At 48.5% G+C, this 15,979-nt stretch overlaps 1 protein-coding gene across 1 annotated transcript in view; it reads right to left on the bottom strand.

Annotated features, from left to right (window-relative positions):
- The window catches only part of EMC3 (ER membrane protein complex subunit 3), a 263,643-nt gene that overhangs the window by 69,620 nt on the left and 178,044 nt on the right, over window positions 1-15,979 (bottom strand). Inside the window, exon 6 of the mRNA XM_085625115.1 lies at window positions 4,444-4,525. Within this exon, the coding sequence (XP_085481241.1) occupies window positions 4,444-4,525 (82 nt within the window). The remainder of the gene's footprint in view (window positions 1-4,443; window positions 4,526-15,979) is intronic.

Here is a 15,979-nt window from a genome sequence, read left to right as displayed (position 1 = left end):
ATTGGAGCGCTTCCTAGCTGTGGAAACCACTAATGAGTCTAGGGGCGCAGGTCCTTTAATATAGACAGGATCCGTGGGGGCTGCCTTATACTTCTTTTCTATTCTGGGGTTTAAGACCCTAGCTCTGACGGGGTCTTTGAAAACCTCTGTGGCATGTTTGGTCACCCCTTTAAGCATGGGTAATATAGCAGTGGATTTATCTGCTATGTCAAATGTGTCAAGTAGGAAGTCTTCCTCAACTGGATCACTGTGTAACTCCACCCCATGATAATGTGCCGCCCGTTGTAAGAGGTGGTGGAACCCCAGGGAGTCCTCTGGTGGAGATGGCCTGGTTGGATAGAGATCATCCTGAGGCACATCTGGGACATCTGGATTGTGATAATCCTCCCATGGGTCAGGTGTTCCCGGAGGAGTGGGGTCCTGCGGGGCATCTGTTGGATCATAGAATGGATCTCCTTGGTCATCAGGGTCTGGAGACGGGGTTGGAGAGCGATGAGGCAAGGGTGGAGAAGGTGGGGGCGGAGATGGAGGGAGTGGAGGAGGTGGAGGTGGTGGGGAGGGTACTCAGAACGGGGATGTGGCAGAGTCCTTCCGTTTTGGTGGTGGAGGAGGAGTTGGTTTGTCCAAAAGTCTTTTCTTGGAAGACAAAATTAAATGTCCAGTCCTTGGATCCTTTGTTAAAGTCTTTTGAAGAGGATCCGGTGTGAAAAGCTCCTCCGGCACCGATTCCTCCATCGGTGCCGATGTTTTTGGAACCGAAGGCTTTGTTGGTTTATCCGCGCCATGCTTTCTCGGGGTGTCTGATTTTTTGGTCGGCGCCGAGGCAGGCTTCGACACGGAAGCGTCGGTGCCGAGGGATTTGTGTTTGGTCGGCACCGAGAGGCCAGGTTTCGACACCGATGGCTTCGGAACGGAGCTTGTTTTCTTCGGTGCCGAAGAATGTTTTTCGGCGCCGCTAGGAGGCTGGCTCGAGCCCGAGCCGCCAGGAGACTTGTGATGCTTTTTCACCGGGCCCGAAGGTGGGGTGATGGAAGCAGTATGCTTGGCTTTCCCTAGGCCCGGAGGCGAAAGGGTTAATCGGAGTCACATTCGGTATGGGCGCAGGAGTGGGAGGGGGTAGCGTACTCACGACCCTCTGTGCCGGTGTGATCTCCTCCACGTCGGAGTCGTCGGCCCCGGAAGCGCTGACGACATCGTCCTCCTGCTCGGTGTGCTGCTGTCCCGAAGCTCCGGTGTCTTCTCCGAAGATGTCAGGTGGAGCCGAGGTCGACGAGTGCGCCATGGTGCGCCGAGCTCGTCGATCCCGAATAGTCTTTTTCGATCGAAAAGACTTGCAGGCGGGGCAGTTTCGGGCCTCGTGTTCGGGAGAGAGGCAGAGGTTGCACACCTGATGGAGGTCGGTGTGGGGAAACTTAGACCCACATTTTGGGCACTTCTTGGAAGGGAGTCCTTTCCATCGGCCGAGACCGGAGTCGAGATAGGCCCGAAGGCCGCTGCCGATGCCTGGAATCGAAGAAGTGCCGAAGAGAGAGATGAAGAAGTCGATTTCGTCTAAAGAATCTCGATGGACGAGGATTTTTCGTCGAAGGTCGAACTGGAAAGGTTCGAAGCCGGAGCACGAAGTATTACATCCGAGCCCGATGGCGGAAAAAAACAATCTGAGGATGGAGCCGATGCCCATGCGCAGTACGGACCGAAGGAGGAGTCACCGAACTCGTGACTTCCAAAGACTGTCCAAGAAGAAAAACAAACTGCAAACATCCGGGCCCAACACCAAATGGCGATCTATGCACAGTGTATAATCTGCAGCTCATATGCCTCGAACTATTAGTTATTAAGACTCGTGATATTGCTGTTCTGCCTCTTCATGCTCATTTATCTCGTGCCTCTTCCAAAATTCTTCCCATTCTTTTCGGTAGCAGCATTCCACTTTGAGATTCCAAGAGATAACCTTAGAAGTGATTTGATAAGAGGGCAACTCAGTGCAATAACCTATTCATACTTGGACTGGTTGTAACATGATTTTGCATTCTGCAATTTATCACTGCAGTAATATCAGATCTTCAGGTTGTAATTCATCAACAATGAAACTATTTTTGATATTACTAGAGGGTGAAGACACAAGGATTCACTGACCACCACGGCCCAAGCAGGAGAGCCACAGTGCTTACTATTGGCTGATTTGAGCAAGCTCAGTGTAAGCCAAGCAACTCAGCAAACACTCTGCATTCCAGGTATGAAGGCAGCCCTTCCCACTGGATCAACATGTTTGGGCTGCTTGGCACTGCATCATCTTAGCAACTGAACCTGAAGACTCCTTTTCTTATCCACCTACAAAGACCCAGCTGCAACTGACCTCTATAGAAGCAGGCAAGCCAAGCACCCTTACAGAGTGGCGCAGTGAACCAAAACTGATTAACTGTAGGAAGCGGCCTGCCACAGTGTGCCATGGGAGAATAAACTCAAAGGAATGCTACATATTTCAGGTGCTCGGTTGGTGAGTTTATTAACCCTTTATTTTTGGCAAGCAATGAACCTTCATATCTACTGTTTGTCCAGATCCTCTGTACAAATCACAGTGCTTCACCTGTCTGAAGACATGAAGAGTAATCTGTACCCAAGCCATATACATGAGCGGGAAAGTTGTATTGCTACCTTCACATAACAAGGTGACAAACCCTCAAGACACTTTAAGCCACTAGGCATCTCTGCTCCAACCCATTTGCTAAATGTGTGCAGCATAATCATGGGAAAGGTGAGCAAACACCTCTGGTAACATGCATTCTTGATAACAACTCAGGACAGTGGGTTTGGCAGTTATTTTTGTGGATATACAATTGTGGTAAGGTAGATGAATTTATAGTAGGTTGTTTCTTTTTCAAATAGAAATCACCTATGCCAAATATAGATTTGAGTTCAATTGTTTTTAGTATTTCATAATAGCAAAGATGGCACTCCATGCAGCAGCAGACTGTTTACATTCAATATGTTGATTGTAGCAGGAGCATCCCAAGCACGAGGTGGTGCAGACAGAGGAACACTAGGAATTATGTAATAGGATGTGATATAGAGACCTTGCCCACCTCCACTGCCCTAATGCATCTGTCAGCCTAAACAATCAAGTCTCCAGGAGTCATGGGTCATCTAGATATTTGTGTTTATTTATATTTGCCACTGTCACAGTGAGTGCTCCTCAATTTATAACATAAGTGCATTGATATGTTGCTCTTAATAGAGTAGCAAAGCACAATAAGTACCATGTCTAAAGTAACTGCATGTCTAAAAAGTATTGTCGTGAGCGAAGACTTTGCCAGAAGTGCATTACAATGCAATGTTTACAAGAGGATTGAACCGGAGGAGGAACCGCAACTGCCCATCCAACTAACAAGAGTTTTTAAATTGTATCTGATTTTGCTCCATGTACCCGACTCAAGCAATTTTCTACCACCTTTGTAAATAGATGTTAAATCTACTGTGTGAACTAGTGGTACAGGATTCAAGAGTCTAAGTTACACAAGAAGATGCATAAAGCACCATCTTCACACTTTACCCCCCAACTGGATCATTTGCAGGCAGGGTTGGTGTTAGCGGCAAAGGCAGTGGGTAGCACCAGTGGTACAAAGTTGCAATGCTAGAATTGGCACCATTAGCATAGACTTGGTGTCTATGTTTTTTCAATGATATTTTTGCCCTTTCATATTTCATGGAGTGCCAGGGAAAGTACTCAGAGTGTGAGAGCTAGAGAGGCTATGACCATGCCCAGCACTGTTAGGACCCCCACATATCACAAGCTCATCTTTTGGTCACCATCTAGAAGTGTGACGTAAGACTACTAGCTGTAGTAAAACACAACTTGAGATCTCTGCAAAAGCATCAACTTTTCACTTCAGGTAGAGAGGCTCAGCAATGTTTAGGTCTCTTGGAATGAAAGCCCTCTGCGTAGCTTCGTGAAGCCGAGTTGCCCTGCCCCTGAATGTGTTTTAGGTAACCCCCCCCTGTATTTTTACCCAGTGAGCTGAACAATCCTGCACGTTCACAAGAGTTTCTCCTTTGTCTGTGTCATTTTTGCAAGGAATCACCATTTTATGAGAGTGGCTGTTGCCCTCTCTCTCCCCAAGCTGTGAGACAACAGAGGTGGTAGAATGTTTTCCAGTCAAAGGCACAGGATTACCACCATGGGGCAAAGAACTGAATGGGTTGCCTAGAAAATGCTTAGAAAATGAATGCCAGTGCATGTATTAAGTGAGGGTGGGGTTTCCGTGTGCGGGTCTAGACCGGTGAATGCTGGGGCCCATTGGACTCCACGAATGTGTGCTGTGTAAGAAGCAGTATCAAAAGCAGTGTACTGAGAAAGTCTTAGGTTGAAGGCACTAGTATCACAATTTTATTTCCTACTACACCAAATTGTCTTGTATGTCATTATGTGATTATTAATCTTCTTACCATGAGGCATCCAAAGATAGTAGCTCGATTCCCTGCTGAAGCATTGGCTTGAAGCGTAATGTAAGTGGAAAAGGCACCTTGGCTGAACAAAACAAAAAAGAAGGAAATGTAAAAATTTGAATAGGAAAAAAAAATCTCATTTGAAAGTCAATTACTTTACAGTTTGAAACAAAATTCTAACTAAATCATTTGCAAGAAGAGAAGTAAGATGGTGTGTATGAAATTGTCAGCAATAATCCACAGAATATGTCGGCGATTGGTTGGATAAATACCATCAAGCTAAAAAAGAAATTGGATTCACTAACGAGCACGGATATGCAAGCTAGGGGAAGTAAAGTACAGTCATCACAAAAAGAAATGTTTAAAAAACTGCTGGATTGTTTTATAAGGCATACATTAATTATCGTTGTATTTGAAAAGTCTACCTAAGACTATATAATGATTACTACACAAATCCAAATCTACATCTTTTGGAACCTATAAGAGGGAAGAGAAACTGCAAAAAAACCTTTCATACCTTAGGGGAATACATACACAAGGGTGATCCACAGAATCCATAAGTATGGTTCTAGAACAATGGGTCACGAAGAAGACTCAGAAGGGGCAGGTAGTGACTGAGACTAAAACTGACATTACATCGGGTCCGATTCACAAAGATCATTGTAAATCCTACACTTACGATTGCTTTCCTTATTAACAAAAATCTTCAGTACTTCCACCTTGGTAAATTAGGTGCAAGTCTTGGAGTGCAATATGAGTCACAAACGCATTACAAATGTTTGTGAATACCACAAAGTTATAAGCGGGTGGGTGGTCAAATATTTACACAGCTCTTTATAAGATCACTCTTCCTACACTTCTTTGGGAACATCCACGTTTACACATCTAGGTTTTACTTACAACTGCTGGAGCACTGTATATTTCCTGTGATTTATGAGTAGGTGACACCTCTGAATACAAACTGGCTTTTGGGATCACACACAATGCGGGAGTTACACATTTTTCCATGCTGAAGTGTGGCTTATACAGAGAGCAGTCTGTGGGTGTGCCTTAAAGTCTACAGTGTTGGTGCAGGTTTAGTAAAAGCTGACCAGATGGGGCAGTCAGATCCTATTTCATGATGTATAAAGGTGTGCGTGTCATAAATGTGAAGATTTAAAACAAATTCTGATTCAAAGGGATAAACTATAAACACTCATTGACGTGTTTTGGGCTTTGGCTCACGAAAATGTTATGCCACACAACGGGCCCACAGGTCCAACAGAAGTGACTGAGAAGGACGTTAGACTAGGAAACCAAACACGAACATAAGGGATATCCCTTATTAGGACAGTTCCCCTCACACACCAGTGGTGTCAAGCTTCATCATAGGGGTGCCTCCTTGCCTCAGGACTCAGTCCTTACGCGGGCTACAACCCCCTTTCTACGAGGGAGGAGCTCAGGGATGTTTTGAATGTGGGCAATTGGGTTGTACTAAAACCCTACGTGAGCATGGTGTATGCTAGAGAACATCCAAAAAACTGCAGTGCGCCAAACAAAGTGAAGGGGAGTTAAAACTGCCCTCAGGCTTTCATCAGGGCTGAAACATGTCGATCACGTATATGCTCTGCCTCTAATGGTGGTCAGTAGCATAGACCAGCTTATTGCTTTTTAATCCTGTCGCAGGGTAGCGTAATAAAGTCCATTGTTAGCTAGCCTTGCAGGCAGTTTTAACTCACCTTCACTTTGTTTAGAGCACTGCACTTTTTTGGATGTTCTCTAGCATATACCATGCTCACATAGGGTTTTAGTGCAACCCAATTGCCCACATTCAAAACATTCCTTAGCTCCTCCCTCGTAGAGAGGGGGTTGTAGCCCGCGTAAGGACTGGGTCCGGACGCGAGGAGGCACCCCTATGATGAATCATGACACCTATGGTGTGTGAGGGGAACCGTCCTAATAAGGGATATCCCTTACGTCTGTGTTGGGGTTTCCTAGTCTAACGTCCTTCTCAGTCACTTCTGTTGGACCTATGGGCCCGTTGTGTGGCATTTGTGAATTTGGGGAGTGTGCCCACGCAGGTCCTTAAATCTCCTCTAGGCCCTCTTTGTGTGTGTACTCACGAAAATGTTACACAAAGTTTCACTAACATATACAGCAAAACAAAACAAAGCTGGTAAGAGTGATTGTTTTGCCAACACAGGAAGTACAGCATAAGCCACAGTGCATACTTTCCTCCCACACACAGAACTGTTCTATCATGAGTAGCAGAAGTGAAAGAGTCAAATGGAACAGTCGCGCCACGGAAGCAGCAGTGCACGCTTGTCTTGTTATAGCGTTTGTATTGTGCATAATCTGACTTTCCAAATCATGCCTAATGTTCCATTGCAGACTAAAGTTTAATTCGGTCTGTGGCCATGGACTGACTTTGAATACGTTAAGTGACTAGGCCACCTTTGAAGAGTATGGAGTTAAATAGATGAGGCTGGAACGTTGTGTCAAATCACCCACAAATGTTCCCCAAGAGTATGGCTGCCAATTGCCAGGCAGACATACGTGTAATAGCTGGCAGAAGCAAGTGCTGTTAGGTGCCTTAAAGTCCAGATAATTGCATAGTTTTCTCTGCCACAAGTGTATTCGCTTTCTTCGGCTACCAGGAGATCTCATGTAAAATGAGATCAAAGTGAGTTAACAATATGACAACGTAGCAAAGAGGCCAAAAGGAAAGCTGGGGGTACAATGTTTGCAGTCTAGTTCAGGAAGGCTCAGCTGCAATCATTTGCCTAATTTATGATGCCTCGCTGAAGTATTGTTTTTTTTTTTTTTTCCAAAAACCTTTATTCTTTTAAATCAGTGACACAGCTATTCAGCCGACAACCCGGAGGTACGGCAGCTTTAGAGACACAACACATCCGAGCGTCCACGTTTCACTGACAGGAGAGTCAAAGGTTCAGTTTTAAATAAACACAAACCCAAACCTAAACACAAGCAAGGCGATAAGTACTGAAAGCATAAAAAGGGTTCCCATCAGGGGGAGCGAGCCCCATTTCGTCCAACAGACACAGATCGATAGCAAGGGAAAGGAGGGGAAGTCAGAGACTCAAGAAGACAAACACATACCAACAAGAAGTACAAAGCCGGAAAGAAAGCTAAGGGGAGAGCTGCTCCTCAGGCGGGTCCGGGTCTGGGGGCAGGCATATGCCCCCTCTGTATTGGTTCCATCGCCCCCATACAGAGTGCCATTTCCGAGGGCGCCCTCGAGCACAATACACTGTCTTCTCCCTAAACATGCTCCAATCCATGTTTTCCATCCACGCTGTCAATGTAGGAGGCCTAGTAGAGCCCCACAGACGAGCGATGTCGCGCATGGCTACCATGTTCCCTAGGGTCACCCATTGAGTCTGTGCCGCGTCGTGGTCAGTAGGACCCCAAACATTCAGGAGACAACACCGCGCCTCAGGCTGCATGACGTCACCTCCCCCATCACATCGTGGATTCGCTTCCAAAACTCCATCGCTGAAGTATTGTTATCACTTTTAGAGGCCAGACTTGGCCTGTTGTGTCCAGTTCTTGAACCAGTTTTCAATGCCTCGCTTAAGTATTTCTACTAATTTTAGAAATACTTCTCACACATTAAGTGCCAATCAGGAAGTCAGCTAGGCCTAGGGACAGGACAGGAGGTCACATCTGGAGTGGCCAGTTGTGCAGCCCACAGCAGTGGTATTTTTGCTCGTGCAGTGCTGGAAGTCAGACCTGGAATGCTGCGTCCAGATCTTGAAGCTTTTTTTCAAGAGTGCTTTGTCCAGGTACACTCTGTGAAAGGTAGGACACAACACAGGGAGGATTAACTCTGAACAAGACCTGGTGACTGTCATTGAAAGAAGATGATTTCTACTAGAACTGTCTATATATGTATTGTACCACTGCCAAACACTGCATTGTTACATGAAGGTCATTTTAAGCCAGGGTATCTAACATTTAATTGCCAATTTTTGAGAAATGATTCGAGGAAAAAAAAAAACGCCTGGAGAAAGTTACATTGCTCCCACATGGGAAACTATGGTAACGGTGGCCAACAGCTCTCTAAACTCCAGGGGCGAAGAAGTTAAAAAGGTGGTGAGGAAACAGAATGGCCCACAGACTGAGCAAAGAAGAGGTGAAAAGGGGCTGCTTACAAGACTGAAAGGAGGAACGTTGGCTACAAGTGTTGGGGATGCTACCTTGGTGACTGCAAAGGCAGCGTAATGCTACAGGAAAGCGTTCTCCATCCGCAATGGGCCTTTGAAGCAGTAATTCCAACGTCACCGCCAATATTTGTCTAAAATGAATGACCTTGACAGGATACCTTGTGACCAGGAAGAAGCTTTCATTCCATGGTGGCAAAGTACTGATTTGCCTACATCGAAATTCTGCACCACACTGTGATGGGAAAAGGAAGGCTAACAACAAGAGAAAGTGTAGTATGCCTGCACAGCAATTCATTACTCTTATGCAGGAGTGCACAAACAGGCGAGACAAGCATATATGAAACAGCTCCTTCTTTGACTATTGATAAATCTTGAAACGTCACTGCAAAATTTTCCCTGCAAATACCCACAAATTTATAAAAAGATTGAAGACCTAGAAAAGCACCTATGATTCAGTCTTTTTGTCAAATCAATCAATCAATCAATATGAACTTTATTCGGATAAAAACAACATATCCATAAAAGTACAGTTTAAAAAATACAGTATTTACAAATATCACATAAAAGAAATTAATCCAAATTCATGGAGTTACGAAAGCGTACGGCCATTTTTAAAAAGGATCCAACTCGAAAACATAATGAAAAATGTCCTAGTAACCATGACGGAAAGTTTCAATTCTATTAAGGACGCGGAGGCGAGGATTATGCTGTAACTTCCTTTATTCCTACAGCCAGCAGTATTCAACTCCAACAATAACAAAAACTAGCATTCCCAAGGTGCATGGGTAGTTCATAGTGTCCACCAATCAGCATGCCCCGTCATCCCCGAAGGCGTGTGCTTCCCGGGTCAACTCCTCTTTCGAGACTGCGCCCAGAATTAATGTCCAACTCGCCACTCGTTCTTGACTCCATCAGATCCTGAAAGAAAGAACCAGAGGCCCATGACTCTGTTCTCCAGTGCGAGATAAACAACCATTCAAAATCACAGAAGCAGGATGACAGAAGGCATGCTATCGAAACCATTAAAAGAGAATACTTATACCATACGAGGCCTCGCTCACCCAAGGAAAGGCAAACTACTAAATCCATTGTCCGGGTGGGAACAGGAGGTCTCCAGAGCCCTGGGTGGGAATAATCCTCGCCTCCGCGTCCTTAATAGAATTGAAACTTTCCGTCATGGTTACTAGGAAATTTTTCATTCTATGGCAGGACCGGAGGCGAGGATTATGCTCGTTCAAAGCTTATCCACCACCAGCGAGGCCATATCCATGACTGGCTTAAAGTAGTACCTCTTAAACATCGAATCCGATGACCAGTCTGCTGCGTTCAAGATATCCTCCAACCTGGCACCCAGGGAGAAGGCCTTTGACGCCATAGCGCCCCGCACAGAATGGGCTCCAAACTGCGAGACATTTATGCCCGCCTCTTGCATCACCCATCGGATCCAACGAGCTATCGTTGGTGGTGAGACAGCTTTGAAGGGCTTACGTAATGAAAGCAACAACTGCCGTTCGCCTGGAGGGCGAGTCTCTTCAGTCATGGACTCATATTCCTTAAGACACCTAACTACGCATAGTTTAGGGGAATGATCGAAAGCTGGATAAGAAATGATCCTAGAGTCCGACTTCATCCTCCTGACAATGTGGAAGGTAACTCCTTGAGGTGTATACACTCTACCTGAAATGTCCAGAGCTCTAACGTCTGAGACTCTGCGACATGAAACCAGGCATAAAAGCATCGCCAATTTTGCTGACAATTCCTTCCTGGACAGGTACCTATTGGCCTGCCAGGACTTGAACAGACGAAGGACCTTGTTAACATCCCAAAGAGAAGAATATCTGGGTTCTGGAGGGAGCGACAAGCGAATGCCTCTCAGCAACTTACAAACCATGGGATGCTCACCCACGGGATGACCCTGGACCGGCATATGCCCTGCCGAAATCGCCGAACGGTAAGAGTTAATCGTTCTATAGGCAAGGCCCTGCGACGCTAGTGACGCCAAGAAGTTTAGGATAGCTACCACTTCGCACTCCATGGGATCGTGGTCGTTCCGAACACACCAACCGACCCATCTAGCCCAGGCCGACTTATATCGTTTGTTGGTGCTGTCCGCTCATGCCGCTCCCAGCAGCCTCTGAGCGTCCTGCAATAAGCCGCCGACTCTCCAGCGATGCCTGAAATCCGCCATGCCACTAGGGGCATCCTCCCTTGCTGGAGAAGTGGATGGGGAAGACCTTGCGGATCCCTCAGAAGAAGAGGATCTCGGGGTAGTAGGATTGGAGAATCCCAAGAAAGTTCCAGAAGAACTGGAAACCACACTTGAGACCTCCAATATGGTGTAATCAAGACCACCCTTGTCCGCTGCCTGCGAACTTGGGTCGTAAGTCGCATGATCATTGCGAATGGGGGAAAGGCATAGCCCGCTTCTACGGACCAATCCTGCAGGAAGGCATCCGTGGCCGCTGCTAAAGGATCCGGTTTCCAACTGTAAAATTTCGGTAACTGGTGGTCCAACCTGGACGCAAACAGATCCACTGAAAACGGACCCCACGTGTTGAAAAGACGGCGAAAAACCGCTGGTTGAAGTTGCCACAGGCTCATATCCGTCCAACTTCTGGAGCACCGGTCCGCCACCACATTGGCGACTCCCGGAAGGTACTCCGCTGACACCGAGATACTGTGGGACAGGCACAATATCCACAAATCCTTGGCCAGATCCGCCAACGCTTTGGACTTCGTCCCTCCCAGGTGGTTGATATAACGCACCGCCGAGACGTTGTCCATTTTCAATAGGACATTGCACGAGACCTTGTCTTTGGTCCAACAGCGAATGGCAAAGGAGCCGGCCATCAACTCTAGGCAGTTGATGTGCAACCGGCTTTCTTCTACAGACCATTTTCCTCCTGTAGAGGATTCCCCGCAACGAGCCCCCCAACCCAGCTTGCTGGCGTCGGACTCTATGACCAAATCGGGGTCGCAACCGAAAATGGCCCTGCCATTCCAGGCCTCCATATGGTCGAGCCACCATCTCATCTCCGTACGCACCTCTTCTGTAAGCGGAACTTGGTCCGAATACTGAAGCCCCCTGCGGAGGTGCGACGCCTTGAGACGCTGAAGAGCTCTGTAATGGAGCGGGCCGGGAAAAATCGCCTGAATCGACGAGGACAAGAGGCCTACCACCCTTGCAATCTGCCAAAGCGAAGTGGAGGGGCGTGCTATAGTTCGCCTGAGTTCTCTGCGAATCTTGACAATCTTCCTGGGAGGGAGGCTTAGTGTCCGAGCCACCGAATCGATGGTGAACCCTAAGAAGGTCACTTGTCGTGAAGGAATCAGAAGGGACTTTTTGTCGTTGATGACAAACCCTAAGCTCTGCAATAACTCCGTAGTGTCGCGGAGACGACTGGACAACTGCTCTGGGCACTGCTCCAGCAACAGGATTTCGTCCAAATAAACGATGAGTCGCAAGCCCATCCCCCGCAACGTCTCCACCACCGGCTTGAGGACCTTCGTGAAGCACCACGGTGCTGACGATAGGCCGAAGGGGAGGGTCGCGAACTCGTAGACCTGATCTCTCCACATGAACTGAAGGAAACGGCGGTGGGGAGGGAACACCGGCACTGTCAGATACGCGTCCTTCAAGTCCAAGCGGACCATCCAGTCCCCAGGCTGCAGCAGATCGCGCAGTAGGTGGATCCCCTCCATTTTGAAATGGCGGTAAACCAGCCACTGGTTGAATTCCTTGAGGTTTATGAAGGGGCGCTGTCCGCCGTCCGTCTTGTCCACCACAAAAATGTTGCTGAGGAAACCCCGCGGATGTAAAGGAGCAGGGGCTATCGCTCTTTTCCGCAAAAGATCCGCCACCTCCTTGTCTACAAGAGCGGCTTTGTCCCGTGCGAAAAACAGCGGTCGGGGTCGAACATCCTGCACAGGAGTCCCATAAAACTCTACCTGAAAGCCCCGTACCGTCTGCAACACCCAGGCGTCTGAGGTAATAGTTCTCCAGTTGCTCTCGAAAAGAGCCAATCTGCCCCCCACCCCGAATTGTGACAGAGGAAAGGCACTCACCTGAACCGGCCAGCTGCTGACCTCGGCCCCTGCCTCCTCTGCCTCGGGAGCCCCGGCGGGACTGGAAGAACTCTTGACGTCCTGACTCTGCGGCCTTCTTTCCGCCTCTCTGCGGGCCTTGCGAGTAGAACTTGCCGGCCGAGCGGCCCCTGCCACGACCGGCGCTGACAAAAACACGCGGACGAAACACCTTCTTTATTGAAGTCTGTGCTCTATCCAAGGACGTGAAAGTAGAGACGAACTTCGTCAACTCCTTAATAAAAGGCTCGCCAAACAAACCCCCATCTGCCACTGCGCCCGCCTCCGAAGAGGCTAGGTCCCCCAGCTTGGGGTCCACTTTGAGTAGAAAGGACCTGCGCCTCTCAGTAGAGAGGGCGCAATTTGCGTTTCCCAGGAAAACAACCGCTCTTTGAGCCCAATTAGAAATGCGTTCAGGGGACAAGGCAGACCCCGAAGATTTAGCTTCCTTCGCCAACTCCAAGATCTTCGTGAGGGGCCCAGTGAGGTCCAGGAGCTTGTCCTGGCAATTCTTCCAGGATCTGTCGATACCCTTTTTGGGGTCTCGAATATACTTCTGCAGAAAAGTCGCCATCTTCTGGTCGACCTCCGGAGTGATGGCCACCTTGCCCGGAAGGACCGGCCGGGGACACTCGGCCCTAAGGCAGGCTCTCACCTCCTTCTCCAAAGGTTTGCGAAGCCGACTGGCTACAAATGCTGTCACCCTAGGGGATGGAAGCCAAGCGGATGAACGGGGATGTACCAGATCCTCAGGGACCAACATATCCGCGGGTCCCTTGGGTTGCGCAGAACGGTCTAGTGGGGGAGCGCTAGAAAAACCTGCGGTAGACGGACCTGCTTCGTCCAGGGAGTCCTCCTCCGACTCCTCAACCTCGTCCGCAGTAAACTGCGACTCCTCTGGGGGCTCCGAGAACAAATCCTGTTCCAGACGCCGAGACTTAGCCAGAAACGCCGTTTTTAGACGCTCAAACGCCCCTGGGACGGGCCCTTTGGCCAGCTTCCGCTTCTCAGCACGTTGGGGCTGCTCGGACTGTAAAGCCTGGGCATATTTCATAATGCGGCGCTCAAAAGGCCCCATTGCGCCCTCTACCGCCCTATAGATGGACGTATCGATCGCCTCACAAAACTCGTCATCCAAAGGAATGACCTGGAGGGTCTCTTCTTCGGCGTACTCTGCCTCCATTGTGCAGTAGGCACTTGTGCCCTCCAACTACAAATCCCGTGGAACCGGGCTAGTAAGTAGTGCGAGAAGCGCTATTTTGTGCCGCCCAGCGGCTGGTCAGAAGAGGGGGCGACTCACCCTGTGCTCACCGGGTGTCTGAAGTCTGGGCCTGCCCCTTCCCACAGCAAGCGAGCTGGCAAGGACGCCTTCTGCCCGCAATCGCCTCACGGCAAAGGTCTGACCCTAAAGGGGGTGTCCTGCTGTGGTAATCAAAGCCACTGAGGCTAGCATTCAACATTCAACCGGGTACCCGGTGTCAAGGTCCCAGACTCTCCGCCACAATAAACAAATGCCTAACGACCGCGGGCGCATTCAAACTCGCTGGTCCCGCTACCGGAAGTGCTCCGGACCAGCGAGACGACAAATGCGCCCCCCAGCGTTGGCACCATGCGAGCGGGAAGAATAGGGCCGCGAGCGGAGCTCACCGAACGCTCCCGCGGCCCCCACAGTAACAATCACAATCACGCCGCAGCGCCCGAGACAGCCGCCGACCGATCCGCAGCGTGTGTCCCCTCACCGCGTCCGCCACATCAAAGGCGGCGCGAGAAGAAACACACGGGCGCGAGACGGAGATGCTCTCCTATGCACACTAAGACCGGCAAAACCTACAGGCAGCGATCGTCAAGTATTAAACATGAAAGCTCCTTAAAAAGCAAACAACAATACAATAATCGTTGTGAGGGAAAGAAAATCAACTTAACTGCGTGGCAGCAGGAAAGAAAGAGGAGTTGACCCGGGAAGCACACGCCTTCGGGGATGACGGGGCATGCTGATTGGTGGACGCTATGAACTACCCATGCACCTTGGGAATGCTAGTTTTTGTTATTGTTGGAGTTGAATACTGCTGGCTGCAGGAATAAAGGAAGTTACAGCATAATCCTCGCCTCCGGTCCTGCCATAGAATTCATCATTATCAATTGCAAGCACCAGCTCATAGGCTATTTTATAGTCAGTTACGCATCGGGATTTGAAATATGAAATCAAAAATGTTTTCGTAAGCGGTAAATAAAAAGAACAGAAGAATAAAAAATGTAGCATAGATTGTTTTTTTTTTTTTTTTATTGGCATTTGTAATTGTTTACAATCGAACAATAACCAAAACTTTTCGGTCACAGCACAACAGCATCCTTCATCCGAATCATTGGTTTGTGTCTTAACCAGAGGTCCTCCACCCCCACCACCCTTCCACTCATATGTCAATCGCTTGGTGAGTCTACGGAAACACTTTGCAGATATTGAGTTAAATATACCCAGTAGTCTCTGGGCGTTGATCCAGCAGGGAGCTCCTCTTCGTAGGTCCTCAGGGTATCCCTACAGTACGTTAGGTCCATGAGCCAGTCTTTCAGTTTTGGGACCTTCTTTCCATACCAACAGAGCGATACCCTTCTTTTGGCCATTAGTAATGCAATCATGCAAAATCTGCGCTTTAGGGCCCGTATCTCGGGCAGCAACCCTAGCAAACAGGTCTTAGCCTCACAGCGCACCTCACTTCCCACCATGGCCCCCAGCAATCTCGTCACCTGCTCCCAGTATCTCCCCACCGCCTCACACGACCACGCCAGATGTATAAAATCTGCACCATCAGCCCCACATCGCTCGCATCTAGCATCCCCACGCAGCCCATAACGGTGTAGCCTAGCCGGTGTGTAGTATGTTTGGTGCAGGTATTTAAAATGTAGTATGCGGAGATTACCATTGGGCGTCAGCATTCCCGTCAGGGTGCAGGCAACCGTCCACTCTTCCTCTGTTAGCTGTGTATCTAGACAGCTCTTCCATTTCTCCATTGAGGTGTGCGTGTTCCCCGCTATGTCCCCCTGTAGTTTTGTATAGAGTGTAGACACCAGGTGTCGTTTAGCAGGTGTGGTGATCAGCCATTGCAACGCAGTCAGCTCTTTCGGTTCCAGCGGGTAATCTGGATACAGTTCCTTCACGGCTCTTTGCAGCCGGTAATAATTGAAGCGAAATAGCGTAGACATGTTACTGATGAATGTGAGATGTTCAAGTGTTTTAAAAGTCCCGTTATCGTACAAATCTCCTACTGTGTCAATGCCTACCTGCCGCAGCA

Source organism: Triturus cristatus, chromosome 9 (genome assembly GCF_964204655.1).
Source record: "Triturus cristatus chromosome 9, aTriCri1.1, whole genome shotgun sequence".
In the NCBI taxonomy this organism is placed as follows: Eukaryota; Metazoa; Chordata; class Amphibia; order Caudata; family Salamandridae; genus Triturus; species Triturus cristatus.
The sequence above is the reverse complement of the archived record's forward strand: the minus strand, read 5'-3'. Positions and strand labels throughout refer to the sequence as shown.